Source organism: Pan paniscus, chromosome 12 (assembly GCF_029289425.2).
Source record: "Pan paniscus chromosome 12, NHGRI_mPanPan1-v2.0_pri, whole genome shotgun sequence".
NCBI classification, from domain to species: Eukaryota; Metazoa; Chordata; class Mammalia; order Primates; family Hominidae; genus Pan; species Pan paniscus.
In genome coordinates this window covers 39,897,974-39,925,175 of record NC_073261.2, presented here as the reverse complement: position 1 = coordinate 39,925,175, position 27,202 = coordinate 39,897,974, and the positions used below count along the sequence as shown (strand labels likewise).

Sequence of the window (27,202 nt, the reverse complement as noted above, 5' to 3'; positions counted from 1 at the left end):
TGCAGTGTGTTATAAAAAAAAACCCAGACAGGAATTGCAGTGAATTGACCATATACATCTGTCTCTTGTGTGTCATTATCTGTGTTTTTTGTCCCTTGGATTTGGATTGTGATTTCCCCATCCCCAGTATTTAGGATACAGAGTGTTTTTTACTTGGATTGACCAGCTGTTTGTTTGCTTACTTTTTTCCCATTGCCAAAGTTAGTCATTTTTAAAATTATGCTTTGAGTTCCTCTTAATATTTCTCATGCTTCTAGCTTGGGATGACTTTACTTCAGTCTGCCTTATAGCTGTGATCATTTGATGGTCTAGGACTTTTTGAGCCGTCTGGTTTACTGGAATTGGAATGATTTGGGCTATCACATGGTTTGTTGACACTACTTTAACCCATTTGATTAACCAGTTGAAATAGCCCACTGGAATTTAAATAACTCTTCTTATTAACTGTTACCCTTAACATGTAATGATCTTTCATTTTTCAGGATGTAAACAGTCTTCGACTTTCTCTTACGGATAATCAGATTGTCAGTAAAGAATTTCAAGCTTTGATTGTGAAGCATTTAGATGAAAGCCATCTTTTAAAAGGTATATATGCATTATCTAGTGGTGATAGTTCACGAGTTGACCAGTGATTAGCTTGTGAGAAACTAGGGTTTAGCCTCTCATTCATTTGCTCATGGAAATTTCTTTTTTCTTTTTTTTTTTTTGAGACAGTCTAGTTCCTAGGCTGGAGTGCCAGTGGAGCTGTCTTGGCTCACTGCAACCTCTGCCTTACAAGTAGCTAGGACTACAGGCACGCACCACCACACCCGGCTAGTTTTTGTATTTTTAGTAGAGACAAGGTTTCACTATTTCACCATGTTGGCCAGGCTGGTGTCAAACTCCTGGCCTTAAGTGATCTGCCTGCCAAGTGTGAGCCATCACGCCGGGCCATTTCTTACTTTTTTTCTAAAATAAATTTTTAAGAATTTTAAAATTTAAAATTCAAAAAATGTGTGTGTTGCTAAAACCTCTGAAATTTGGAAAGTTCAGGGATTATATGAAACTAACAGTAAAGTAGGGCCAGGCACAGTGGCTCAAGCCTGTGATCCCAGCACTTTGGGACATCCAAAGTGGGAGGATTGCTTGAGCCTATGATAGGAGTTCAAGACCAGCTTGGGCAACACAGGGAGACGTTGATCTCTACAAAACATTTTTAAAAAAATTAGCCCGGTGTGGTGGCACATGCCTGTAATCCCAGCTACTCAGGAGGCTGAGGCAGGAGGTCAAGGCTACAGTGATCCCTGATTACACTGCTACACTCCAGCGTGGGTGAGAGCAAGACCCTGTCTCAAAAAAAAAAAAGATATTTTTAAAGCTCAGCTATATTTTGATGTGGAATTTGATATGTTTGGAATATCAGCCATATAAAATGGATAAGGCATTAATTTGATAGTCCTTACCTTCCCATTTGTGTTACTGAGTTTCTACAATCATACATTTTTTTCTGTGTTTTTTAGATTATCAGACATAGTATTTTTGTTGGGGTTCCTGAATTTGATTCCTCTAAAACTACACAGGACAGTGAGTGAGGTCTTGATGAATTGTCTAATACTACTTTGGTTCGATACAAAATAAAAAGTTTAAATTTTCTCATAGCTTTTCTGAAATGTCAGTCATCTTATGTTTGTAGTGATTCTTTTAATGTTTACTTTTGCATTTTTTTAAAAAAGACTTAGGAAAAGATTGTCCTGGATGATGTTGCTATTGGGAGATAATGCAAATTGCTCTAAGTTTTTTTTTTTTTTTTTTTTTTAAGGTGACAAAAACTTAGTTGGTTCAGAAGTAAAAATTTATAGCTTGGACCCATCTACTCAGTGGTTTTCAGCAACCGTTGTAAATGGAAACCCAGCATCAAAAACTCTTCAAGTCAACTGTGAGGAGGTAAAGACAACAATAACTCTTTGTAAGATAACTCGACAAAGCATGATAACTATACAAAGCATTTATGATTTTCTAGGCACTAAATACCTTTATTATTTTATAGGGTAGAAATAATTACAGTTGTTTTAAAAAGAAATTATTCATAAGAAGCTCCTATTGTTATGTTAATGAACCTGATTTTCAGTATGTTCTTGAGCATTTTTTATTTTCCCGTATCTTTGTTTCATTTATTTTTAAGATTCCAGCACTGAAAATTGTTGATCCGTCACTGATTCATGTTGAAGTTGTACACGATAACCTTGTGACATGTGGTAAGATATGTTATTAAAATCTTTCTTCTTCCTCCTTTCCTCCGTTCTTCTCACATTAAGAGAAACAGGGAAGCCAACTTAACCTATTTTTAAATATTTTAGGTAATTCTGCAAGAATTGGAGCTGTAAAACGCAAGTCTTCTGAGAATAATGGAACCCTGGTTTCCAAACAAGCAAAATCTTGCTCTGAGGTAACCTTTATTTATGTCACTTGTGTAAAGCTTTCCTTAACTCTAACATTGCACGGCTAGTTTTTATTTTTTATTATTTATTTAATTATTTTTATTTTTTTAGAGATAGGCTCTCACTCTGTCACCCAGACTGGAGTGCAGTGGTGCAACCAGAGCTTACTGCAGCCTTGAACTCCTGCCTCCATAGTAGCTGGGACTGCAGGCATGTGCCATGCATGACACCTGGCTAATTTTTGTGTCTTTTGTAGAGACAGGGTCTTGGTATGTTGACCAGACTGGTCTTGAATTCCTGGGCTCAAGCGATCCTCCTGCCTCAGCTTCCCAAACTGCTGAGATTACAGTCATGCGTGAGCTACTGCCCCTGGCTGCATGGCAATTTTTTTTAGAGTTATATTGCTGTCTGCTCTTCTTTGCTAGTTCCAGATCTTGGCCATAATTTCTACACTGAAGCAGATGGAGATAATATAAGTTTATGGTTCACTATTTTATGTAAAAAAGTTTCATTTTTTGGTATTTGCTGGAGATTCTCAATAGATTTGACAATTTCACCATGCGGAAGTGTTCTTAAAGGTAAATTGAGTTGTGTGTGTCAATGCCTGGCATGAAAAGAGGGAAGGAGCCTTAGAATTCTGAGTAGTTTGGGTGTTGAGATAGGACCTTCACCTTCTCAATAATAAGGAATTTAATTGGTCATTTATGATTGGGTAAACAAATGTATTTCAAGGAAAGTGATTGGTTTGCCATTACTAATTTCTGTCCAGAAAAGTTTAGGCTTTTGTGAATGCTACTGTGGGTTCAGGTACCAGATTTAATTCTATTCTGAAATAGTTACCATTTGGACTGAGACTGTTTCTCTTTTAGGTGAATTAAATCATTAGGACCTATTCCAATACAAATAACTTTTTGGCACCTTAGGAATCCAAATGCCTAAATGTCACATGGCTAGTTTCCTGTGTTATAATTATCAAAAACTCCTTTATAATGCTCTGCCCCAGGCTGGAGTTTAAAACTTAAAAACTGACCAAGGCCAGGAGAAATGGCATGGGGAGTGGGCCAGGAAGCCAATGAATAAATCTGGGTTTCTTGATTAAGGGCAGACTGGACTACAGCATCGACTAGAACCAAAGCTAGCACTGTGCCACACAAACACTTGAGTCTATGTAGCTAGGATGGTTAATTGGCTTTCTTGAATCTTTCCTGTATACAGGCAACAGGAACTTTGATACTTCACCAAAGGCTTTGTAAACCAGTGTCTGAAGCCTCTGTCCTCCTTTGAAGGGTATAGGCTTTGACCTCTTGAGGCTCAGGTTGCTTAGGAAAGAATGAAGAGTTAAGTATGGAAATTAGTCTTACTATCTTTCATTTTTGCCTTAAAGTTTACAAGGTAATTTCAAGTACATCCATCCAAGAAACCACAGTTACTGTATTAAGTACTCACTGTGTGGTGGATACTTGGTCCTGGAGATTGAAAGGTATCTGGAGTTCCTGTCTCAGATTCCATAGGATAGTGAGGGAGACAGACTTCCAGAGGGCTCCCACAAGTGCAGGGGGAGTGCTCTGGGCAGGAGCTCTGCAGGTGCCTCAAGAAGCAGCCTGGGCAGAGCCTCTCAGACAGGGAAGGACGTGTCTTGTTTGGTGAAGGGCACATGTTTCATTGTGGCTGGGGCACAGGAGGCATGGAAAAAGAGAAGCAGGGTCAAAGATAGGAAGTTTGGGTTTTATGCTGCAGATGAAGAGGGGGTGTCTGGGGTGTTCAGGGGTTTTAAGTTCAGGAGATTGACTTAAGCTCTGTAGATGATGGATGAGGGAAGGACATGAGAATAGAAATGAGGGCACTGATGAGGTTAGTTGTATTGCACATCATAAATAGGCTTGAGGTGAGGCAGTAGCTAAGGGGGTGGAGAGCTATTTAGGAGACAGCAGTAGTTGGATTTGGTGGAAGACTAGGTGTTAGGACTGAAGAAGCACAGGAATCTAGCTAATGAAGTAGGTAGAACAAATGGAATGTCTGCCTCAAAGAACATGACAGTTGTAGCTTAGGAAGCCCAAGTGACATGGTCAGGCAATTATTTATGATACTATATAGTCTCCCAGTGTAGAAAGGGGCTGAGCTGGTGAGGAATAGGGGTCCCTGGTCTAGAAGGGAACAGATAGTAAGGCTCTGGGTAATTAATGTGGCCAGGACTACACAGAGGATGTCAAGCTCAGAGACAATATTGTCAAGTAATCCATAGTATTAGAAGCTGAGAGATAAACAGGATATAATAATAATTTCTTTATGTCAGGTTTTAACATTAGAGAAATTGTTGGCAGTCTAGACTTAGAAGTAGTAAATACCAGTTTGGAGAAGTTGGTTGTGTGTTGCCTGTCATGGGGAATGTGTCAGTGTAAATTGGGAGTATGATGAAAAGGAGAGCTGAGCTGTGAGACTTGCTGAGGAAGAAGGGTCGGGAATAGGAATGACGTATCCTGTTGGATGGTGGAGCAATCAGTCTGGGGTGCAAGCAGAACTGAGGTCAGTGGGAACCTCCCTTGGGGGAAGGTGCCTTCAGAATGTTGAGTGTGTCAGCAATGGGAAAGGTGTTTGAGCAAGTAAATTTCCAACCTTCAAGGAGGTACTTGTAAAATGTGGGCATATAGACGTATATGATATGATCCTGTCTCCTTGATTCAAATTCTTGCAAGGCCAGAAGCATTACTTTTTTATCTTTCTCAGCATGTTGCCCATACTATGTGTGCTATTGAGCTGATTGTTGGGCACATTAGAAGCTATTAAAAAAATAAGCCTGCACTTTAGCCTGGAGATAAGTTTCTTAACTTCTGCATCTAAAATGATAAACTAAACTAAGTGTTTTAAAAATGTACATTGCAGCTCTTGAGCTCTATGCTAGTCATGTCATTCTAAAGGAAGTTGAAGGTGGATTTTTACCTGGGTTTCAGAAGTTCTTGAAAATATTTTTTTGATTATGAAGCTCATCTCATTTGAAAATTTTTGGTTAACCTAGGAAAGTATAGTAAAGAATAGAATCATCACTTGTAATCATACTTCTCAGAGACTCTCTGTTTACATTTTGAAATACTTCCCTCCTGTCTCTTCTCCCCCTGTATTTATCACAGAGACCTGATTTTTTTTGTTAGTTTTTTAAAACTAAAAACCATACTCTTGTAGCCTCCTTGATTCCCTTGTAATGTATTATAACTATTATTCCATATCGGTAAATGTCTTTTGTTCTGGGTGATTCTTGTAGTCAGACGAGTTTTGGATACACTGGCCTGGCCTAGATTTCAAGAGGGCTGGAGAGATAAAGGGAGCAGTGGGGAAAGAAAGTTTTTGAAAATGTATGAGTGAAAGGTGAGTACAGTAATGCACTCAGCATGATTCTCACTGTGTTTGCACTTCCCAGATGTGTTGGACTGGCACTTTTAGGGTGGTCTTTAGAAGACAGGCATTTGGGACTAGTAGGCAAGACTGTTGACTGTCTTGATGAATACTTTTGGTTAAGATAAACCTGTTTGCCAGTGATACCTGGCTCCTTGAAGGTCTTCTCTGCCTAGCAGACTATTCCTCAGAGTTACGACGTTGCCTGGTTAGTTGGGAAAGAGTCTGCTGAGGAATGTGAGCCGGCAGTGTCCTTTTTAGAATTCTATCATACACTCAATTATATTATCTCCGTCTGCTGGCAGGGAGGAACTATTGCCATGACTGGTATAGAAGACCTTCAGGGAAAACTCTTCAGGTAAGAAGAAACTTTGACCCTTTGTTGAGTCAGAGGCCAGTGCGGAGGTGCACTCGTGAACATGGGTTTGGGAATTGGAGTCCTGTTCCTGTTGAGCTAAACCTTAGGAAAGTTGTAGAAGGAAATACTTGAGTTTCTTAAAGGAAAAGCACGCTAAGTTGTGCTAATTCTAACACACGGTGACAGAATTGAGAAAATTTTCGTAATGTTTTTCTGCTTTAAGACAGCTCATCTCTAAAATTGAGTTCAGCGCCAGGCACTATGGTAAAAGCACAGCCCTGTAAAGTATACTTCATGGGAAGAAACTGCTAGGAAGTGTTAGAGACTGAATTTCAAACCAAAGGCTAACACCAAAATCCAGTACTCTTCATCACTGTGCTGTTGCCACTGCTCTCCAAATCTTCTCCTTGGTGTGGTGAATCACCCTTGTAAAAATAGCAGATTTCTCCTTTCTTCCCTCCTTCCCTCTGTTCCTCCATCCCTCCTTCCAACAAGTATTTATTGCATATTTAGTGTATGCTAGACTGATCTACAGTGGTGATCATCACTTCCTGTCACTTCAGGTAACTCATAAGACTTATTGATTTATAGCTATTTAGAAATGTTACATGCTAACAGCATTCACTCCTTGGTATGTTCATTCCACCAGTCTTATTTATTGAGCATCCACTGTATGTTCGGTTTTATGAGGTTATAACAGTGGGCGCAACAGCAGGGCCTCTGCCCATAAAGAGTGTGTGTCCCATTGTGAGGAGACTGACAGTGAATAAGTGAAAGGTACTTTCATGGTGTGATAAGGGCTATGAAAGGTATAAACAGAAAAATGATAAAGAGTAAGGGACGGCTTTTGGGATGCTACTTCAGAAAGAGTAATCAGAAATTCTGAGAGGGTGACATATTAACAGACTTGAGGGTGAACAGAGAGAACCAACCAGCCACTGAAAACGATGTAGCCAGAGAGATAACAAGTACAAAGGCCCAGGCAAGAAAGGGCTTAGAACACTAGGAGATGAGAAAGGAAGCAAGTGTAGTTGGAGTACTGTGAGCAAGCGGGTCAGTGAAAGAGATGGGGGGAGGAGGAGCAGGAGTGGTAGGGAGACTGGACCACATGGGATTCTTGTAGGCAGTGGACTGCCGTGATCTTATTTGATTTATGTTTTATAGAGATTGCTCTGTGGTAGAAGAGATTTTGGGTAGGATGCAGAGGATTCAACAAGAATGGAAGGAAGGTTGGTTAGGAGATGTGTAGCTTAGGGGAAAGATGGTAGTAGTAGTGACATGGAAAGAAATGGGTAGATTCAACACATACTTTGCAAATAGAGGCAAGATTTGTTGGTTTATTGATTACATATGGGAAATTAGAGAGATGGAGGGTTTTTTTTTTTTTTAACTTGAGCGGCTTGATTTTATACAGAGTAAAAATTTATGCTTAGGTTTATAATCCAAATTTCTTAAGTGTGTTGCTCTTGGGAGAGTGAGGAAAGGTATTAGTGCATCAATTCTAAACATATTCAGAATAAGGAAGGTGACCAATATGAGGAAAGATAATTGGTAAAATTGAGCCTTGAATAAGCATTTCAAAATGATTTAGCATTAAACTTTGGGAGACTAACCTCAGATTAACAGGGAATTGTAAACTATTATAAGCAAAAGGGACTTTAGGAATAAACTAATTTCCTCATTTAAAGGATTAGGAAACTCAAAAAACACCCAAAACCAACCATCACACCTTCTGGAGAACATTAAGGTACTATTCAACCAAAATTGAGTTGACTGAAATAGTGTAATACATGATCAGATAATTTAGTGCCTAAAAATAGTTGAAACTATGCCAAAACTTTGCCAGTGATTAAATTCTTATTTTTCAGATATATCTGTTTAGTATATGCTAGCTAGTCTTTTCAAGGCTGTCAAGTAAATTTCTGAGAAAAGCATTCATGAGTAGAGTACATATAAATATTTTCAAAATTGTCAGGTTTTAAAAACCTGCTGGCCGGGCACAGTGGCTCGTGCCTGTAATCCCAGCACTTTAGGAGGCCAAGGCAGGCAGGTTACTTGAGGCCAAGAGTTGGACACCAGCCTTAACATAGCAAAATCCTGTCTCTACTAAAAATACGAAAAACTAGCCGAGCATGGTGGTACATGCCTGTAATCCCAGCTACTTGGGAGGCTGAGCCATGAGAATTGCTAGAACCCTGGAGGCAGAGGTTGCAATGAACCAAGATGGCGCTGCTGCACTCTAGCCTGGGTGATAATAGTGAGACTGTCTCAAAAACAAAAAACAAAACAGAAAACCTATTAGTGGAAGTTGTAATCAAACTTTAGAAGTTAATAACTAGAAGATGATGAAACTTTAGAGATTCTTCAAGTTTAGATTTGGTGGTAAGACAAGACGATTGAGAAAGGTATATGACTTAAAAATTTAAGCACATGTGAGGAGCCTGGTGAAATGGGTGAATTGGTTTCACCTGGTTCAGCCTTAGACTAGTCTTGAGTTTCCTTTCTTTTTTCATGGTGGGAAGTTTATTTTTGTGAATGGTATAAACTGTTAAGAAGTTGATTCAATACTTACATTTTTGTGAAGATTAAATTACCTGAAAAGGGAACCGGGACAGGTGTCCCAACTTTGCCCACAGGCCTGTCATAACTTGATATTTTTTGCAGCTTGGGATGACTTTTGTGACTTGATGAGCCACATAAGAGCAAGAACTGTCCTCAACTTTTATTGCATTGCAAAGGCTTATCTGGGTACCAAATAGGCATCCCTGCCTACAAGAGTCCTATGTGGTCTGGTCTCCTGCCAAACTATGCAGTAAGTGTGTGGTGGGCACTCAAGTCATGCCAAAGTGAATGCATGTGAAGCTGCCACCATTTAAAACTGTCACTTAAAAGTTCACCTCTGTGTTGCATCAGTAAAGTAATTGCCACCTGACTGTTTTCCTGGCACAGTGGTTCAGAGGTCTGAAAAAGATAAGCTTGTGATCCTTTGTAGGAAGACATAAGTTTTGTGAAAAGCTGGAGTGATTACTTACAGTCTTAAAGCCCTTAATTGTATAGTTTATCACTTGTTTCACTTTCCTGTTTCTTTTTATTTGGCAATGGTATTATGTTTGTTTGGTATTATAAGCAAATGATCTTAAATTTGGTAGCATTTTATTATTTCCTAACTAGGGACTTCCTTTTAATATCTGTTGGTTTGGTATCTTCTAGGCCTCTCCCAGTATGTGTCCTGTGCAGTCTGTACCTACAACAGTTTTTAAGGAGATACTGCTTGGCTGTACTGCAGCAACTCCACCTAGTAAGGACCCAAGACAGCAAAGTACTCCCCAGGCTGCCAACTCTCCACCTAACCTTGGAGCAAAAATTCCTCAAGGGTGAGTAGTGATTTGTTAAAGATGTTTAATTATAATAATAAAAAATTATTTTAGTCATGGCTCATTGTTTTTATCCCTGGTTGTCCAGGGAGGTTTTTCGTTAGAGTTTCTGAGAAAAGATGGATAGATGCTTTTGAAGGTGAAAAGTATAGAAGGCACACAGAGCAACATAGAAAATGGTATAGAAGTGAAAGGGGGCATGAGAAAAGAGACTGTCTTGATACAGTGAGAAGGATCAATTGAAATAGTACCTTTGTAAAACAGGTGTCTTCTTTTAAGGAAAAGGGAACAGATTGGTTGTACATGGAAGACTGAGGTCAGTGGGAGTGTGAAGAAGCAGTGAGACATGGTTACAGTGAGAGATTCTCCACAGCCTCGACATGAGTTGACCCAAGTATAGTTGAGAAATGTGGCAGTAGAGAGGACTCTAAGAATAATAGAAATGAAGAAGCAATAGCTGTAGGTGGTAACTGTTACTAACTTGTAGAGGAAGAAAACAAGTAAGAAATGTAAAGTTTCACTAGAAAGTTTAAAGTAGGTACAAGGTTGACAGAGCAAGTAGTTTTAAGGGAAGGATCTCTTCTGGGAAGTGGTGGTGGCCTGTGTAGGCAGGCAGTTGATACAGACTTAAGATGTAGGTCAGAGAGACTGTGGTATAGAAAAGTAGGTTTGGAAGGTGGGAGAGTGGCTGAGCACACTGGTTCACTGGGAAAAAGTAGTCAGTCTGGGATAGAGCTTGGAGGATGGCCATGTGGCAGTCAGACAGGAGGAGGAGCAGTCTTCAAAATAGAAACGGAGGAAACATTAGGAAGTTCAGTGATATCCAAGGAAAGATTTTTCATCTGAGTGTTTAAATGAAAAATTCTCCAGGGTGAAGTCCTTTGGTAGAGGCAGGAACAAACAGGTATAATAGAAAAAAAGGACTTTGCATTTTTCTGGAGAAAGAACTCTAGGATGCTAAGAAACAAAAGTTCTTCAAGGCTATCCCTAGTAAGATGTACAGGGAAAATACCAAATCGTTCTGTGAATAACCAAGTAATCAATCAGCTATTCTATTTGCTATGTGTCCTGATCACTGAACAAACAAGAATGAAATTATTCTCTGTTAGGGCTGGTTACATGTTGGCTCATAGCAGAAAAGGGTTTTGTGCTGCTGCCAGTTTGTTAGTTTTTTTTTTTAGTTTTTGAGGTTTTTTAGAGACAGGATCTTGCTCTCTTGCCCAGGAGGGAGTGCAGTTGCAGTGGTACAGTCAAAGCTTAAGTTTACTGCAGCTTTGAACTCCTGGGCTCAATTGATCCTCTTGCCTCAGCCTCCCAAGTAGCTGGGACTACAGGCGCGTGCCACCACACCAGGCTAATTTTTAATTTTTTTGTAGAGATGGGGGACTTGCTATTTTGCCCAGTCTGGTCATGAACTCCTGGCCTCTAGCAGTCCTCTCATCTTGGCCTCCCAGAATCCTGGGATTACAGGTGTGAGCCCTTGTGCCTTGCCCATTGTTCGTTTTTAATTAGATTTTGTGTGAATTATCTTTGAAGGGATTTCTAACATTTTTATATACGTATATATTTTAGAATTTTTATCTTGACACATTGACCTTTACTAGAGGTTCAATTTTTGACTCTTGGCAAGTAGCAAGAATGGAGTTTTATCTTTAAAATTCAGACATAATCTTTACTATGGAAGAAAGAGTTTTAGCAGAGGTTTCTCTGAAATTTACAAAAAAAAAAAAAAAGAAGAAGAAAGAAAACTTTCAGAATTGCCCCTACACAGACTTCTGGTTTTGATACTTATAAACCAGAGAGCTGCTTATCTGCTGAGTATATTCTTTGGTTTCATACAATATTTTGTTTTGAGGGAAAGCTAAGGTTCATTGTGCTGTGAGAAGTAGAACTAACGTAAGAAGTTAAAGATTTCTGAGAACGTGCAGACATAATTTAGGGTTGTATTTTTCTGAGTGTTTATGATATTTTTGCAGAACCATTGACTGATGACTTTTAACTCTAGCTCACAGAAATCTATCCTAAATTCTGTAACATATAAGAAATTTTCTTTTTTCTTTCATACTCATTACCTTAGGGAACCAAACAGTTTGGGGAAGATAATGGAGAGATAAAAAGAGGCCTGGATGCTAGCTTTCTATATTATATTTTTCAGATGTCATAAACAAAGTTTACCAGAGGAAATTTCTTCCTGTCTAAATACAAAGTCTGAAGCTCTGAGAACAAAACCAGATGTCTGCAAAGCAGGGTTGCTCTCAAAGTCCTCTCAGATTGGAACTGGAGACTTGAAAATTCTGACTGAGCCAAAAGGCAGCTGTACTCAGCCTAAGACAAACACTGATCAGGAAAACAGATTGGAGTCTGTTCCACAAGCATTGACTGGCCTTCCTAAGGAGTGCTTACCTACAAAGGCTTCTTCTAAGGCAGAATTGGAAATTGCCAATCCTCCTGAACTGCAGAAGCACCTAGAACATGCACCTTCCCCATCGGATGTTTCAAATGCACCAGAAGTGAAAGCAGGTGTCAATAATAACTGTTCAGGAAAAAAGGTAGAACCTTCAGCTTTAGCTTGCCGATCACAGAATTTAAAGGAATCTTCAGTAAAAGTAGATAATGAAAGCTGTTGTACAAGAAGCAACAATAAAATCCAGAATGGTGAGTGTTTCTCAATATCTTTATTGGTAGAAGGTAAGAAATGGTAGATATATATATCTCTTTCTTGTCCTATGAGAAACTATGTGAAAATGACTCTGTAGAAATAGTTTATACAGTCAGAAAAGTTGAAAGAAGGTATAATTCCCAAATCTCAGAAATGATTACTGTTAATATTTTGGTGTACCTGGTTTCATGTATATAGAAATACAGATAAACTGTATTACACAAATGGGTTCATGCCAATAATTTTACCCTGTGAATTAGTGTAGGTGTCTATTAGTATTTTAAAGCAAGGATTCCATTATGTTCATTTACCATAGGATTTAACTGGTTCCTATTAGGTGGGTAATTAGGTGGTTCCCAATTCTTAGGTTAAGAAAATTTTGAAACAAAATCTAAAGTAATCTGGTGATTACTTTATTTCAGCTTGTCACTGATCTTTCTGTTACATCCAGGTTGGAGTAGAAGAGGTGATCTGTGACAGGTAGCTGAGATTTGAAATTTTAGAAAAGATGCAGAATTGTATCATTTCTGGAAAAAGGACTTGGGTTAAAGATGTTACGGATAGGGCTGAACTACCAGGAAGAGTCTCTTTGCTTAAGGGGAGGTCCTGCTGCACCCACAATTTAAAACTACTACTCTTATGGGGAAATTGGTACGTTGTACTTGATGCTACTTATATGAAGTTTGAGGATGCATTATAATGGTGGTAGTTATCAGAAGCTCTGTTACTAGAGTTAGAAGAACAAAATGTTTTCAGCATGTCAAAAGGTTTAGAGCTATTAGAATTTAAAGATGCCTTTTGATCACTGTTAGCTATGTGGGAAATTGATATGGATTTTGTTAATGTTTTAGGCTGGGCATAGTAGCTAACACCTGTAATCCTAATACTTTGGGAGGCCACTGTGGGAGGATTGCTTCAGACCAGGAGTTTGAGACCAGCCTGGGCAACATAGTGAGACCCCATCTCCACAAAAAATTTTTTAAAAAATCAGCCAGGCATGGTGGGGCACACCTGTTATTCCTAGCTACTGGAGAAGCTGAGGCAGGGGGGTTGCTTGACCCCAGGAGTTGGAGGCTGCGGTGAGTTATGATTGTACCACTGTACTGTAGCCTGGGCGACAGAGTGAGAGCTTGGCTCAAAAAACAAACAAACGAAAACAACCTACGAAAACAATTTATTTATTTGGATCAGTAAAAATGAATATATCTACACTGTCTTTTTTAACTGCAGGCCTCTGTGAAATTAGAGGGCAAGATGGCTGGATTTGACTTGCGAATCTTTTTTAGTATAGCATTGGAAGAATAGAAAGAACTTTCTTTGCCTAGCAATACTTCTAACCTAGCTTCTTCATTGAGGTTTAAGTTAATATACCTGTTAATTTGCATAAAATTAATTGCATAAGATTATCCTGTTCTCAGAAATTATGTAACACTCAAAAGAAAGTACATATTCATAACCATATCCTTGTTCTATTTATTCTTTTTGAATCATCAGCTCTCACACTCAGCTAGTTTTTGAAGCAAATTACTTTAATATTATGTGACGAAACAGTAAAGATTCTAGTGCAATAAGCACATGATAGATACACAAGTGAGTTACGGAGTCCAGCTTTGTCTCATTTAATATGTTATGCAGCTATTCCCCATCTAATGGATTTTAAAAGAAGTGAAAAACTTACTTACATCCTGGAGTAGCACATCCTGCTATCTACTGTGACTTTTTTTTTTTTTGGTTGAGGTGTGAGAGTGTGATCAGAAGCCTACCGGGACTTCTGAGCTGTGTCCACTAGTACTGCATGTTAGTACAGAAGGCTTGGAAAACTTTTCTGCTCCTTTCTTCCACTTGGGGTCTAGAAAACAAAAGCAAACTGGAGTCAAACAGCTGCCTTTTTTTCTGTTCAGATAGATACGTGGCTCCTCAGAAGTGGGCGTTGCATTTTTCTCTTGACTTGGCTTTGAATTCAGAGAATCACTGATGGTAGCACCTGTTGCTCTCCTCAGTAAAGAGCTAGATTTAGACAGTTCAACTTTCTTGTTTCTAGATATTTCCTCTTGTGAGCCAGGATAGAACAGATAAGATAACCTTCTTGCCTGTGATCTGTGGAAGCCTGGCTCAACTCAAAGGATGTCTTTCAATATCTGAGTAATTAAAATTACATCCTTGAACTACTAATCTCATTATTTTCTCTCCGTTCTTACTTTACCTTCTCTTTCACTATAACTGAGTAGGAGTGTTTAAGGGATCAAGGACTAACAGCATCATGTAGAAATTTACATGTGGTCTAGTCCTGCTTTAAAAGAGAGGTAAGATTAGATCACCTCTAAGGTAATTATTGAAGATGTTTACTTTATTTAAAACCTTCTTTGGTTTGGGATCTTCCAATTTTCTCCAAGACTCACCTCTCCCACCCATCTCTCAACTAGTTCCCCAGAAGCTGTTGGTTTTTGACTTTTGTTTGTTTGCCTAAAAACCCACTTCCCTCTTCTCAGCTCTCTGGGACCCTAAGAAAAGGTCTTTTCTGTTTTCTATGAAATATTCCTTAAGGCTCTTGACATACAAATGGATTCCTTACTTTGTTATTTTCTCTGACACGGTGATTGCTCTTTCCTGATACATGTCTACCTTGTCTTTAGAAACCATGTTAACATTTCAAATTCTCCGGCCTATTACAAGTTAAAACATAAAATCTGCATTTACTTAGAATGATAATCCTGTCTGTAGCCAGTGCTCTTAATCCTGCATGGACCACATGTGTGAAAGAAGGGGAAGACGTGTCAGGAGTCAAGTGACAGGCATTTAGAAGATGCTCTAACTCCATAGACCCAGGGGCTACGTAGGAAAGTGATTTGTTTATTGTTATTTTTAGAATGGTTAGCTTTTGCATTGTACTTTTAAAAACACACCTTAAACCAGTCTTTTTTGAATTTGGAAAGTGACAGAATGGACATCTACTAAGTCAGGCCTCTGCAGAAGTGAGCCTCGAGAGAGTTTGAATTAAATGTCTGATTTGAAAACATCCTAAAATGTAGGGTTGTGAATAGAAGTATACATTAACTTTGAATTGTGAGTCTGGCTGTTTAATTTGGGGTTTTATGTTGCCAAATGGATTGAGCAAATAAGAATTGTTTTATAAAGAGAGTAAAACTTTCCCAGTTATTCTGATAGTTGTCTTCTGTTGAGCCATTTTTAGAAATTACAATTGAACCAGGAATTGAGAAGGGAGTTCTCTTTAAGGGAATATTGGGTTTTTGAATAGAATTCAGTCATATATGAATGTGATTTTTAAAAATTTGAGGTCCTGTCTCCTTAATCTTTTGTTTTCCTAGCCCCATCCAGGAAGTCGGTTTTGACAGACCCAGCTAAACTCAAAAAGCTGCAACAGAGTGGCGAGGCCTTCGTACAGGATGATTCTTGTGTGAACATCGTGGCACAGTTGCCTAAATGCCGAGAGTGTCGCTTGGACAGTCTCCGCAAGGATAAGGAGCAACAGAAGGACTCACCTGTGTTTTGCCGCTTCTTTCACTTCAGGAGGTGAGGCATTTTGGGAAAAGTTCAGATAATCTGGGCATACTTGTTATGCTAGATCATCTGGCATACTTTTGTTACTCTTTTATCAACAGTAAATCTAGAAGTAAAAAGGTGGTAGATGTTGCATTTATAATCTCTAGGTTGGAGAATCTAGATCTTATTGCATGTTACTTTTCATTCTTATTTTTGATTTTTTTAAAGTAACAAAGCTTAAAAATATAAACTTCTATTTCAAAAAGTAACAGTCATTATAGAAAAATGTCGAAGGTTCTGAAAAACCACTACAAATAACTACTGTTAACTTTTCAGTGCACTGTATGATCATAAAATGTATACCTAGTTGGTATACCTAGTTGGTATATTGCACACCCTGTTTTGAATCTTACTTTCCCATTACATAGTAGGAACCTCTTGATCATAACCTTTTTCTTTAAATACTTTTGAATTTCTGTGTAAGAGCACATTATAGTAATGTTTGATAATTTATTTCACCAATTCCCTTGTTGGTATTAAGATTATTTTGTATTTTTTGTGACTGGAAGTAATGCAGAAATGATCTTCTTGTCCGTGTCCCTGATTATTTGCTTTGGGAGGATTACTAGAAGTGGCATTTCTGGGTCAGAAGGTGTGTGTGTTTTAAGGCTTTGATACACCTGTTCTGCCAAGTTATCCTCCAGGAAGGTCGCACCTGTGTCCTTGACCACTGCAGGGTTTGATCATGCTCCCATGGTCTCTGTACCATTGCCAGCAGGGAGAGGCATACCTTTTTAAAAAATCTTTTCCAATTTTATAGGCAAAATTTTCATATATATATATATGTGTGTGTATATGTATATGTGTATATATGTATATATGTGTGTATATATGTGTATATATGTATATATGTGTGTATATGTGTATATATGTGTATATGTGTGTATGTGTGTATATATGTGTATATATGTATATATATGTGTGTGTATATATATATTTTCAAAATCATTTTCTTTAAATTCTTCTATCCTGAGTGAAGAAAAAAGCAGCCCTATCTTTTTTGTTCATATAGAAATGAACAGTGTTGGTATAGTTGAACTTGAGATATAATTCACTTTCTCAGAAATCTAGGTACTTTCAGGTTGGACTAACTCTAATCATAAACAGAAGAGTTGATTTCAATTCCTATTCTCCTCCTCCCTTTTCATTTTATCTAAGTTAAAAGATTGCTGATGAGCTGAATTAAATGCACAGGGAATTTAGATCATTATATCTGTGCTCGTAACTTTCAGATTCAGGCTTATTTAACGAAGTAAGAGTTTTTTAGGTACTAGTTTGCCCCATTCATCCCTTTGTAAATTGCAAAAGCACGTCATAAAGCATGTGGGTAGCATTTAGAGCTGTAATACTGTTAACGTATGTTAACATATGCATATATTAATATATTCTGAATAACGCCTGGCCCAGAATAAGCTGTTAGTAGAGGGTAACTCTGTTTCCCTTCCTCTCGAGAATTTTCTTCTTAAACAGTGTGTTACAATGCATATTCATTTGTATGTGTATGTATTTTGAAGACACTGAAATGGTTATGCTTTGTACAGGTCTTTGTGTTTCTATTCACTTGATTTCATGTTGTTATGGCTCCTCTGCTATGAAAAATATAACTAGATTGGATGAGAGAGTGGTTTAAGTTGCAAAGGCATTTTAGGGAAGGGATAATTTTTTTTTCTTTCTTTTGTTCTTTGTAATATGATTAGAGCTTTTTTTTTTTAACCCACTATATTTTTGTAGCAGTCTAGAAGTCATTGACTTTATGACTTAGCTGTTTTTTTCATTTTTGACTTCTTTAAAGGGGAAAGTACCTTTGCCTAATGCTGCGTAGTAGAAGCCAGTGTAGTAGAAACTAGAAGAAACTCATATCTTGGTAAAAGAATATCATAATTTAACTTTTTTCCTGATGTTTAGCGTGAAGATTGAGGCTGTCATTAGCCTCCTCATCAAGTTTGTATCTCATTAAACTCTTCTGCAAATAAAATAGGAGTAGGGGTAGGGTCTCAGTGGTAAGGCTCAGCTGCTAGGTCCTATTGCCATTACCTCCCACTTTGAAATGCTTTCAAATTTATTTTTTTGTGTTATGACTATCTCTAATTTGGGCCGTCTTAAAAAATTAAAAACTTGCATCTCTCATTTGGACTGCTTGAAATAATTTGCGTATGTTAGGTAACAGTGTCTTGTCCTTCCAGTTTATTCTGCACTCTTTTGGACAAATGGTTTTACTAAAACACAACTTTGCCTGTGTCTCACATGATGACTTTTGATAGCTGCCCAGTGCCTAGCAAAGTCAAGGTCCCCAATGAAATACTGAAGGCTTTCAGCAATTGACCCCAACTTACCTCTGCAAGTTCTTCCTGATTCTTACCTATTTGAATAAACCGTTTAGTCTAATTAGTCTATTGTCAGCCTGTTCACCTCTAGTTTTCTTGCTTTTATATGAAGTACTGTCTCTTGGACATACCTTCTTTACCTAATTGTCTACCTTTTCTTGCCAAAGCAAGCTCAATTACTCTCTTTACTATGAAGTCGTTGTCGTATTGGCCCACAAAACTCATAGTCAGCAGTCAGCACTTCCTCCTCTGCTCTTATAAGAATTAATGACTGTTACGATATCTGTTACAGGCTACTTCATTGTGTTTTACATCTATTTTTTATGTCTCCTACTAGAAATATTTGTTTGTATGTACGTATGTATGTATGTATTTACTTATTTATGTTTAGAGACAGAATCTTGCTCTGCTGCCCAGGCTGGAGTGCATTGGCACGATCGTAGCTCACTGTGTAACCTCAAACTCCTGTGCTCAAGTGATCCTCCCATCTCAGCTTCCCAGGTAGCTAGGACTACGGGCTTGTGCTACCATGCCTGGCTAATTAAAAAATTTTTTTCTTGTAGAGACAGGGTCTTGTTGTGTTCTCTGGGCTGGTCTCAAACTGAATCTGTCTCAGCCTCCCAAAGTGCTGGGATTACAGTGAGCCATTGTGCCTAGACAGAATACTGTACTTTTAGGCTGGGTATGGTGGTTCATGCTTGTAATCGTAGCACTTCAGGAGACCAAGGTGGGAGGATCGCTTGAGCCCAGGAGTTTGACAGCAGCTTGGGCAACAGGGCAAAACCCTGTCTCTACAAAAAATAGAAAAAGAAAATTAGCTGGGCGTGGTGGCACATGCCTGCCTTCCCAGCCACTTGAGAGGCGAAGGTGGGAGGATTGCTGAAGTCTGGGAGTGGGGGTTGCAGTGAGCCGTAATCATACCACTGTACTCCAGCCTGGGCATTGGAGTGAGATGTCTCAAAAAGAAAAAGAAAAATTTTGTGTTTCAAAAATTTAAAACTAATACATAGCTTATGAAAAGAACATTCAAGTGTTATACAGTATTGAAGGCAGATAATGAACAAATGTTCTGCCCTTTGTTCCACTTCTTAGGTTCTGAGGCCCATTTTAATGCCTCCCTCTTTCCAGAAGCTTGGACAGTAACGTGCAGCTGGAATTTATATAGGCACCAAGTACCTCACAGACCAGTGTGGTCATTGCTTCAGTGACTGTCTAGGGGTTACCCTTCTTTAGCTGAGCTTTTTTCTTGAAGCAGTAGTTGTATTTAAATCTGATCAGATTATTTATCACCTTCTGTTAACGACTTAACTTCTGTAGTAACTTGTGATTTTCCTTGCTCTTAAGTGCCAAGTCCAGCAAGTCGAACAACTATCCCTGGAGGCAGTATGATTATATTGGTTTGAGTGCAAAATATACCTCTCTCCCCTTCTCCTCCCTCCTCTTTCCCCTGTCTAGCTTGTCTTTTGGGGAAAAAGTGTTTTTAATCTTCCTACTGACATTGCCAAATAATCATTGGCTGTGATTAGCCATGGAGATTACAGAAAACTAGGAAGGACTTTGTTGATTTAAATAGTAATTACAAGTTGTGGATGGGCATGGTGGCTCATGCCTGTAGTCCCAGCACTTTGGGAGGCTGAGGCAGGCGTATCACCTGAGGTCAGGAGTTCAAGACCAGCCTGGCCAACATAGCGAAACCCCATTTCTACTAAAAATACAAAAATTAGGCGGGAGTGGTGGCAGGCCCCTGTAATCCCAGCTAAAGGGGAAGCTGAGGCAGGGAGAGTTGCTTGAACTTGGGAGGCAGAGGTTGCAGTAAGCCGAGATGGCACCACTGCACTCCAGCCTGGGTGACAGAGCGAGACTCCATCCCAAAAAAAAAAAAAAAGTAATTACAAGTTGTAAATAAGTTTTGTGTGTGTGTGTGTGTGTGTGTGTGTGTGTGTGTGTGTACATTACATCTTTTTTTCCCCTGCTTCCCCTAGGTTACAATTCAACAAACATGGTGTGTTGCGGGTAGAAGGCTTCTTAACACCAAACAAGTATGACAATGAAGCAATTGGCTTGTGGTTACCTTTAACCAAAAACGTTGTGGGGATTGATTTGGACACAGCAAAGTACATCTTGGCCAACATTGGAGACCACTTCTGTCAAATGGTGATTTCTGAAAAGGAAGCTATGTCAACTATTGAGCCACACAGTAAGAGCATCTCTTAGGGGGTAGGATTTTTGAGCCCAATTTGATTTTTGTTCCTAAGTGACACCTAAGTCCTAATTGCTTGGGTTTTTTTTCACCCAGAAGTTTAGATAACTTTGGTATAATGAGGTTGCATTTTTCCTTTTGCAACAGGTTTGATCAGAGTTAGCCACCTATCTTTGGGGTTTATTTTGGGCCAATTAACAGAGGAGTGGAACTCCTTTTTTGTTAGGAAAGGTGAAGTGAGGGTGGAATTTGCACAGCCTCACCAGCAGTGCAGGCACACTAAAAGGGGATGAGGTCTCAGATTGGTTTATTTTAAAACAAAGGTTCGTAATCATGAATACATTTCAAGGAAAATAAGAATGGGAAGGCTGACTCTTAGACCTACCGCGTTAGAGTCTGCAGGGCTGGGTCCCAGACTTGAGAATGAGAACAGGTTCAGAATGGAAATGATTGTTAGAGTCAAGGTTTGAAGGGAATACTTGGAGGTTCCAGATGTGCATGTGCTTGTGTCCTCCCCTCTTTGGGAGCACTCTTACACTGATCTGGCAGCCCATTAAGCCACAGGAATCAGGGTAGGTGGCACATTAGAGCCAGACCTCCTTCATGACATCTCAAGCTAGGATGTTTGGAGGACGGTGCAGCGTCTTCCTATCCATGTCCCTCTGTGGAAATGAGTTATCCAGCCAGAAGCACCATGGGGCATCTGTCTTCTAAGCCTCATATTTTCTTTCATCATTTTATCTTTACCAGTGGTTGAAAGTTAAAAGTGAAGCCTTTCTATTCCTCTGGTGTGTCTCTTTTTAGACTTTGCTTAACCAAGTATGTTTGAATACAAGCATCCATGCCAGTCTTAAGAATTTTGATTTATTACCAGCAACTAACAACCTAGCTTAAGCACAAAAATAACTTATTGAATATGTGTGGATACTGTCTCAGAGTCTAAGGAACAGGACTAGGTCATTCCCAGCTGTAGGAATCCAGAGCTGCCTGGGAGAAAGGGAATTGCGAGTGCCTGGGACAACCAGAGCTATTCTTTAGAATTACTTCATTCAGCTGGGGTAGTGGAGACTCTAAGTCAAGAGTCTTATTATACTTTTCCCTCTGTAGTCTGTTTAAGACAAGCAATATTAGTTTTCCATTTTCAATAGAGATACAAAGTTTCTTTATTAAATATATTTAAGTAAAAGTAGTAGATTGAAAGAAAAATTCCTAAGTAACTGGTCTGGCAGTGGTACATACATGACTGCAATGTGGAAACACTTTTTTGGAATGTATTAGTGGCTTTGCTCCTGAATCAGCAGAGCTGTTTTAAGCAAGTGATGGCTTTTTCTTTGATAAAGATGAGTCATCTAAAAAATGTTTTTTTTTCATATAGAAAAAGGCACAGTTATCTTTTACAGCATAATTAAGAAACTCTCCTCCTTGAAGATTTAAATGGGATTAACCTCTCCTCCTTGCCTTTTTGATTATCCTGTTGCTCTTTCTTTTCTCTGTGACAAGCTGGTCAGATTGGAGAGAGAAACTCACTGTGAGTGATACTGAAATATGCCACCATACCCAGAAGAGTTTACCTCTGATCCTGAGATTAGGGAGAAGATCTCGACTATTACTACTTTTATTCTGTCCTTTCAGTGACAAATAATCATTAAACAGGTGGCTAAGAGATCTAAGAGTACTTTCTGATGAAACAGTCTAATCCAAGTGTCCAAGATGAAGTTCATAAAATCTCATTTGTAAGATGCCTAAAGCTATATGAATTGTGCCCTGTGCTATTACATTATAATGTAATGGCAGAAGTTCATTCAGCAGTTGGATTGATTTTGTATAAACTAAAGCTTGGTCATTTGGGTTGTGTTCAGTCTGAAGAAGGAATGAGTTAACCCCAAACTGGATTAGGAAAAAGATGTTCTCCATAGAACAGGAGTGCAGCAGCTTTGATGCAGTGTTGTTCAGGAGAGAGACAGACTGACTGCCAGGAGTCTCCTAGTCAGGAGACCTTGGGCTTTTCTGTGACCCACAAAAATGTCCTCCCTTTGCTCATACTTCTGAAAGCTTGCTGATAACCTGGTTTGGTTCCCTGATTTGGCACTCCTCCATCTAGGGGAAGGGTTCAATGGCCCATCCAGTTTTGGAAGGCCTCTCCCTCCAGTTATTAGGTCTTGGCCACTGGAACAGAAAATGCTGCTTTGTGGAATCCCCGGTCGTGCCTTAATCTGCTGGATGTTTGGTTAGTGTGAGTTAGTCCTGGGTGCCTGCATCATTCCTGGCACTGGCTAAATCGAATTTCTGACTGACTGGTGAAGAAACTGATCTCGGACCATTGTGCCTGCACAAAGTTAATGTGCAACTCCCTCCAGGCCCCCTGAGAACCTTGGAGTTTTTAATGGGCAGTCTGAGTGGATGTAGGGTATCTGAATAACCTGATACTCAGTGCAGATTACTGGGTTTGTGGATCTGAGTAAATTTTTCATTTTCCTTTGGAGAAAGCCTGGAACATGCTGCCTTTAAATTCTGAAAGGGACTCATGACTCAGAGGTTAAGAACCACTGTTGTGTGATACCTGTGTCTGAGCTCCAACTTGTGTAACTACTGCTGCACAGTCTGAATAGGGATTCTGCTTGGAGTTCAGTCTCCTAGAGGGAGGTGAGACTGTGCCTGAATACATAAAGTGAGAAGAGGCATGAATCTGAAGTACAAATTCAAGTTACTAGGAGTGCTGAGGGGATCCAGGAACACCTCATGGGGTGGAGGACAGCATTTGCAATGAAGGCTGAACAAAGTTAATTTGAAGTCTAGTCACAGGGAGGAATGACAATAACCCCTACCTTTCGTTTTTGGTTTCAGAAGCCCTCTCCTTCCAAAGACTTAAGTGATTTACTGATTTTTGCAGGACAGGTTGCTTGGAAGCGAGCTGTCAAAGGTGTTCGAGAAATGTGTGATGTGTGCGACACCACCATCTTCAACCTGCACTGGGTGTGTCCTCGGTGTGGGTTTGGAGTATGTGTGGACTGCTACCGGATGAAGAGAAAGAATTGCCAACAGGGTGAGAACCGATTTGATTCTCCTCCAGCCCCTCTACACAGTTAAATCAAGTGTTTTTGTTGATTTGTGTTTGGCGGGTTTCTTGAAGCATGTGGAGCCAGAGTCTGTAAAGAACAGTTACTACAAATCAGTTATTTGCAGGTGCTGCTTACAAGACTTTCTCTTGGCTAAAATGTGTGAAGAGTCAGATACATGAACCAGAGAACTTAATGCCCACACAGATCATTCCTGGAAAAGGTATTTCATGTGCTGCAGTGATTTTCTTTCCCCTTGTCTTGGTTAACTCATGGGAGCTGGTAGTTGTGTTTTCCTTTATTACTCGTTAAGTTTATTTTAGTGTGTATTGTAAGTTGTCCAGAAATATATTAGATAATTCCTCCAACACTTTTCGAGTCAAGTTTTGTGGGATAGTTTTGTAGTAGAAAAGAAAATGCATTTTGGGGAAGGCCTCTGGAGCCGAATGAAAAGGAGGGAGTGGGAAAAGTAATCCTGTGGGGAATGCCAGCTTCTGCTCTGTAATGTTGAGGTTGAAAGTACCTAATATCCTTGTTCAGATGTTTGCCTCTGCCCTTTCTTTAGCACTCTATGATGTTGGAGACATTGTTCATTCTGTAAGAGCGAAATGGGGAATAAAGGCAAACTGCCCTTGTTCAAACAGGCAATTCAAACTCTTTTCAAAACCAGCCTCAAAGGAAGACCTAAAACAGGTATTTACTGCTTATGTTAAATTCAGCATCTCTTGTAATTGTCATTTGTCTGTTTTTCAAATAACCCAAGGATTTCTATCAGTGCATTTGAAAGGAACCTGGGGATAGCTATCAGTGGAAAGAGAGAGAGAAAGAATTCATACAGTTCATGTGACAGTTCAGAGACCCGTTCTGACTTTTCACATTACTTTCGTAGACTCTACTGTGGCCTCTTTTAGTAGGTTTTACATTTTTGTTTCTTGAAAAAGCAAAAAGTTCTAAAGTAGTCTACCTAATAAGTAGCTGTCGAATTTGTAAAGGGTTTAAAAAAATTTTTTGTGTATTTTGCAGAATTAAAATTATTAAGATAAGCTTTAACATTTTTAAAATTACTAAATATATTTTGCCTGTGTTTATGCACAGTTGAAGGAAATGATGAAATGAACCTTTAGTTGCCCATCACGCAATGTAAAAAATGTTAATTTTCTCAGTCCTCATGTCTCTCCTTGGTGGCATCCTTCTCCTCCCCACCATCACATGTACGTCTTGCTGTCCCTTCTCCCCCTCGTTCCAGTAATCAGTATGCCGCATTGTGTTTAATAATCAGAAATTTACATTTCTATAAAGCTGTGGTGTCATAGGCAGGATGGGAGAGCAGAAGACTTGTAATATTTGGAGTCAGAACTGAATTTGAGTTCTTTTCCTTCCACGTGCTAGTTGCGTTACTTTGGCTGAAGTGAGCTGGTTTCTATGTGCTTCAGCTTCCTCATCAGTAATATAGAAATAAGAAGCAATATTGATGATTGGGCATCACAGAATTACATCACATGTAAAGAGAGGGCCTAGACCACAACAGGGGTTTGAATATTTTTTTTTCCTCCTTCTTATGTATGTATAAACTCACTCTTGCCAGTTTTTAAAATTATTTTCTTCTACAGCAGTCATCTTAGATTTAATTTATGGGTTCTTTTAAGAGCTCCTCATCACATTTTTAAAGCTAAGTCAAAATAGCATTTTCTCTTTCTCTGCATCCCATTTCCTTCTGAAATCACCGCTTTACCTTTCCTGCCTGCGTCATTTATTCGTTTTTAACCATGTTTTCTGTGCCTATCCTGAATTCTGGGATGAGTTCATAGGGGAGACAGGCACAAACTGGTCATTTTAAACCAGCATGGTACATAGAGTAATAGGGATAGGTACCAGCAGGGGCTGGTGAAAGGGTGCGGGGGGTAATACCTTGCTGTGTTTAAGTTGCTGACATCTCTCCTACCTTTTAGTTATTCTCTACTAGTGTGGGATTACTGCAGCTGTGGGGATACCCAGGGCTAACTATTAGGTGGTTTTGTTCTGGATATTTATCTTACTTGTTGGTCGGCTATTAGGAGAGAAGAAAAGAAAAGGAAGCTGTCTTTCTTCAGCTTATGTAAAATCGTCCTTTAATGCTTAACACAGACTTCTTTAGCTGGAGAAAAACCGACTCTTGGTGCAGTGCTCCAGCAGAATCCCTCAGTGTTGGAGCCAGCAGCTGTGGGTGGGGAAGCAGCCTCCAAGCCAGCCGGCAGCATGAAGCCTGCTTGTCCAGCCAGCACATCTCCTCTAAACTGGCTGGCCGACCTAACCAGCGGGAATGTCAACAAGGAAAACAAGGGTGAGTGTTTCCTGCTTTCGTGTTTGTTCTTGAGTATTTTAGTCCATTCGTGGAAGGACTTGAGAGAACAGTGGTTAGAAGTCGTGTGGAATGGAAAGTGCTTCTCTGGAGTCATCCTGGAACCTGCCACAAATGAAAGTGTTTTTGAAATGCAGCACCAAAGAGGAGAAATTTTGCTGCATTAAAATTTAGGGACTTCCACCTTCTGGCTGTGTTACAGAAGAGAAGAATTGCAGGCCACCTCTTTCATGCAAAGATCTGGAACAAAATTTTAATGAATCAAATTTGACACTGTAAATGAAGGAATATTTGAATGTTAGACTACATCTGAATTTCTGGAAAAACCTTTATATAGCTTTAAAAATGTGATAAGGAGCTCTTAAAAGAACTCATAAATTAAGTCTAAGATGACTGTTGTAGAAAAAAATAATTTGAAAAGCTGGCAAGAGCACAGCTGGTGAGTTTATACATACCTTAGAAAGAGGAGAAAGAATATTCGAACCCCTGTTGTGGCCCAGGCCCTCTCTTTACATGTGATGTAATTCTGAAATGCCCAATCATCAATATTGCTCATTATTTCTGTATTACTGATGACGAAGCTGAAGCACATAGAAACCAGCTCATTTGAGCCGAAGTAAGACAGTTAGCAAGTGGCCGGAAGAGAATTCAAGTTTTTCAAGGTTTTTCCAGAAATGAAGATATAGTCTGACATTCAAAAATGTAGAAGAATCATGGGACAAGATGCAGGAAAACATTAAGTAAAATTCAGTACCTGTTAATGATTTACAAAAAACTTCTTAAATTAAGAACATTGTTAATCAAGAGTTTAAACCAAAAAACAAGACTGGAGACATCATAAATAGTTGTTGAATTTTTTTTTAAATTTGTTTTGAGTTTTTTTGAGACGGAATCTTGCTGTGTACAGCCAGGCTGGAGTGCAGTGGCATGATCTTGGCTCACTGTAACACTGCACTCTGCCTCCCAGGTTCAAGCCATTGTCCTGCCTCAGCCTCCTGAATAGCTAGGATTATAGACGCCTGCCACCACGCCCTGCTTAACATTTGTATTTTTAGTAGAAATGGGGTTTTGCCATGTTGGCCAAGCTGGTCTTTGAGGTTTTCATTTGTTTGGTTTTGTTTTTTTTTTTTAAACAGTTTTTATGTTCAAGAACAAGACAAAGGATATCTGTTTTCACTCTTTATTAAGCATTGTACTGGAAGTCCTGGTCAGTGCATTCAGGGAAAAAAAATGTGTAAAGAGAATGCTGCCAATATTTGTAGACAGTACATGCAAAAAATCCAAAAGAATCTACATTTACTAAACATTTGTCAGGGTTGCTAGATACAAAGGTCAATTTACAAAATTCCATTGTACTGGATAGTTATTGTTTTTAACATCAGTGAGGAATCCTTGTCTAAGTAAATCATATCATTCATACTTACTCCCTAAAGTATTTTTTTTGTTTCAGTAAATAGAAAGCAAGTTCTAAAGTAATTCTGCTAGTAGAATACTAATAAGGGATTTGCCTTTCAGAATGTTTTTTCAT

General features: G+C 39.1%; 1 protein-coding gene across 2 annotated transcripts in view; it reads left to right on the top strand.

Moving 5' to 3' along the window:
- Positions 1-27,202, top strand: part of KDM3A (lysine demethylase 3A) — a 51,438-nt gene that overhangs the window by 13,426 nt on the left and 10,810 nt on the right. For both annotated transcript variants that reach the window (XM_034953500.2, XM_055107707.2), the window contains exons 5-16: positions 483-585; positions 1,799-1,923; positions 2,162-2,234; positions 2,337-2,425; positions 9,373-9,536; positions 11,692-12,191; positions 15,522-15,726; positions 20,063-20,277; positions 23,171-23,323; positions 23,464-23,559; positions 23,902-24,029; positions 25,461-25,656. In XM_034953500.2, the coding sequence (XP_034809391.1) occupies positions 483-585; positions 1,799-1,923; positions 2,162-2,234; positions 2,337-2,425; positions 9,373-9,536; positions 11,692-12,191; positions 15,522-15,726; positions 20,063-20,277; positions 23,171-23,323; positions 23,464-23,559; positions 23,902-24,029; positions 25,461-25,656 (2,047 nt within the window). The remainder of the gene's footprint in view (positions 1-482; positions 586-1,798; positions 1,924-2,161; positions 2,235-2,336; positions 2,426-9,372; positions 9,537-11,691; positions 12,192-15,521; positions 15,727-20,062; positions 20,278-23,170; positions 23,324-23,463; positions 23,560-23,901; positions 24,030-25,460; positions 25,657-27,202) is intronic.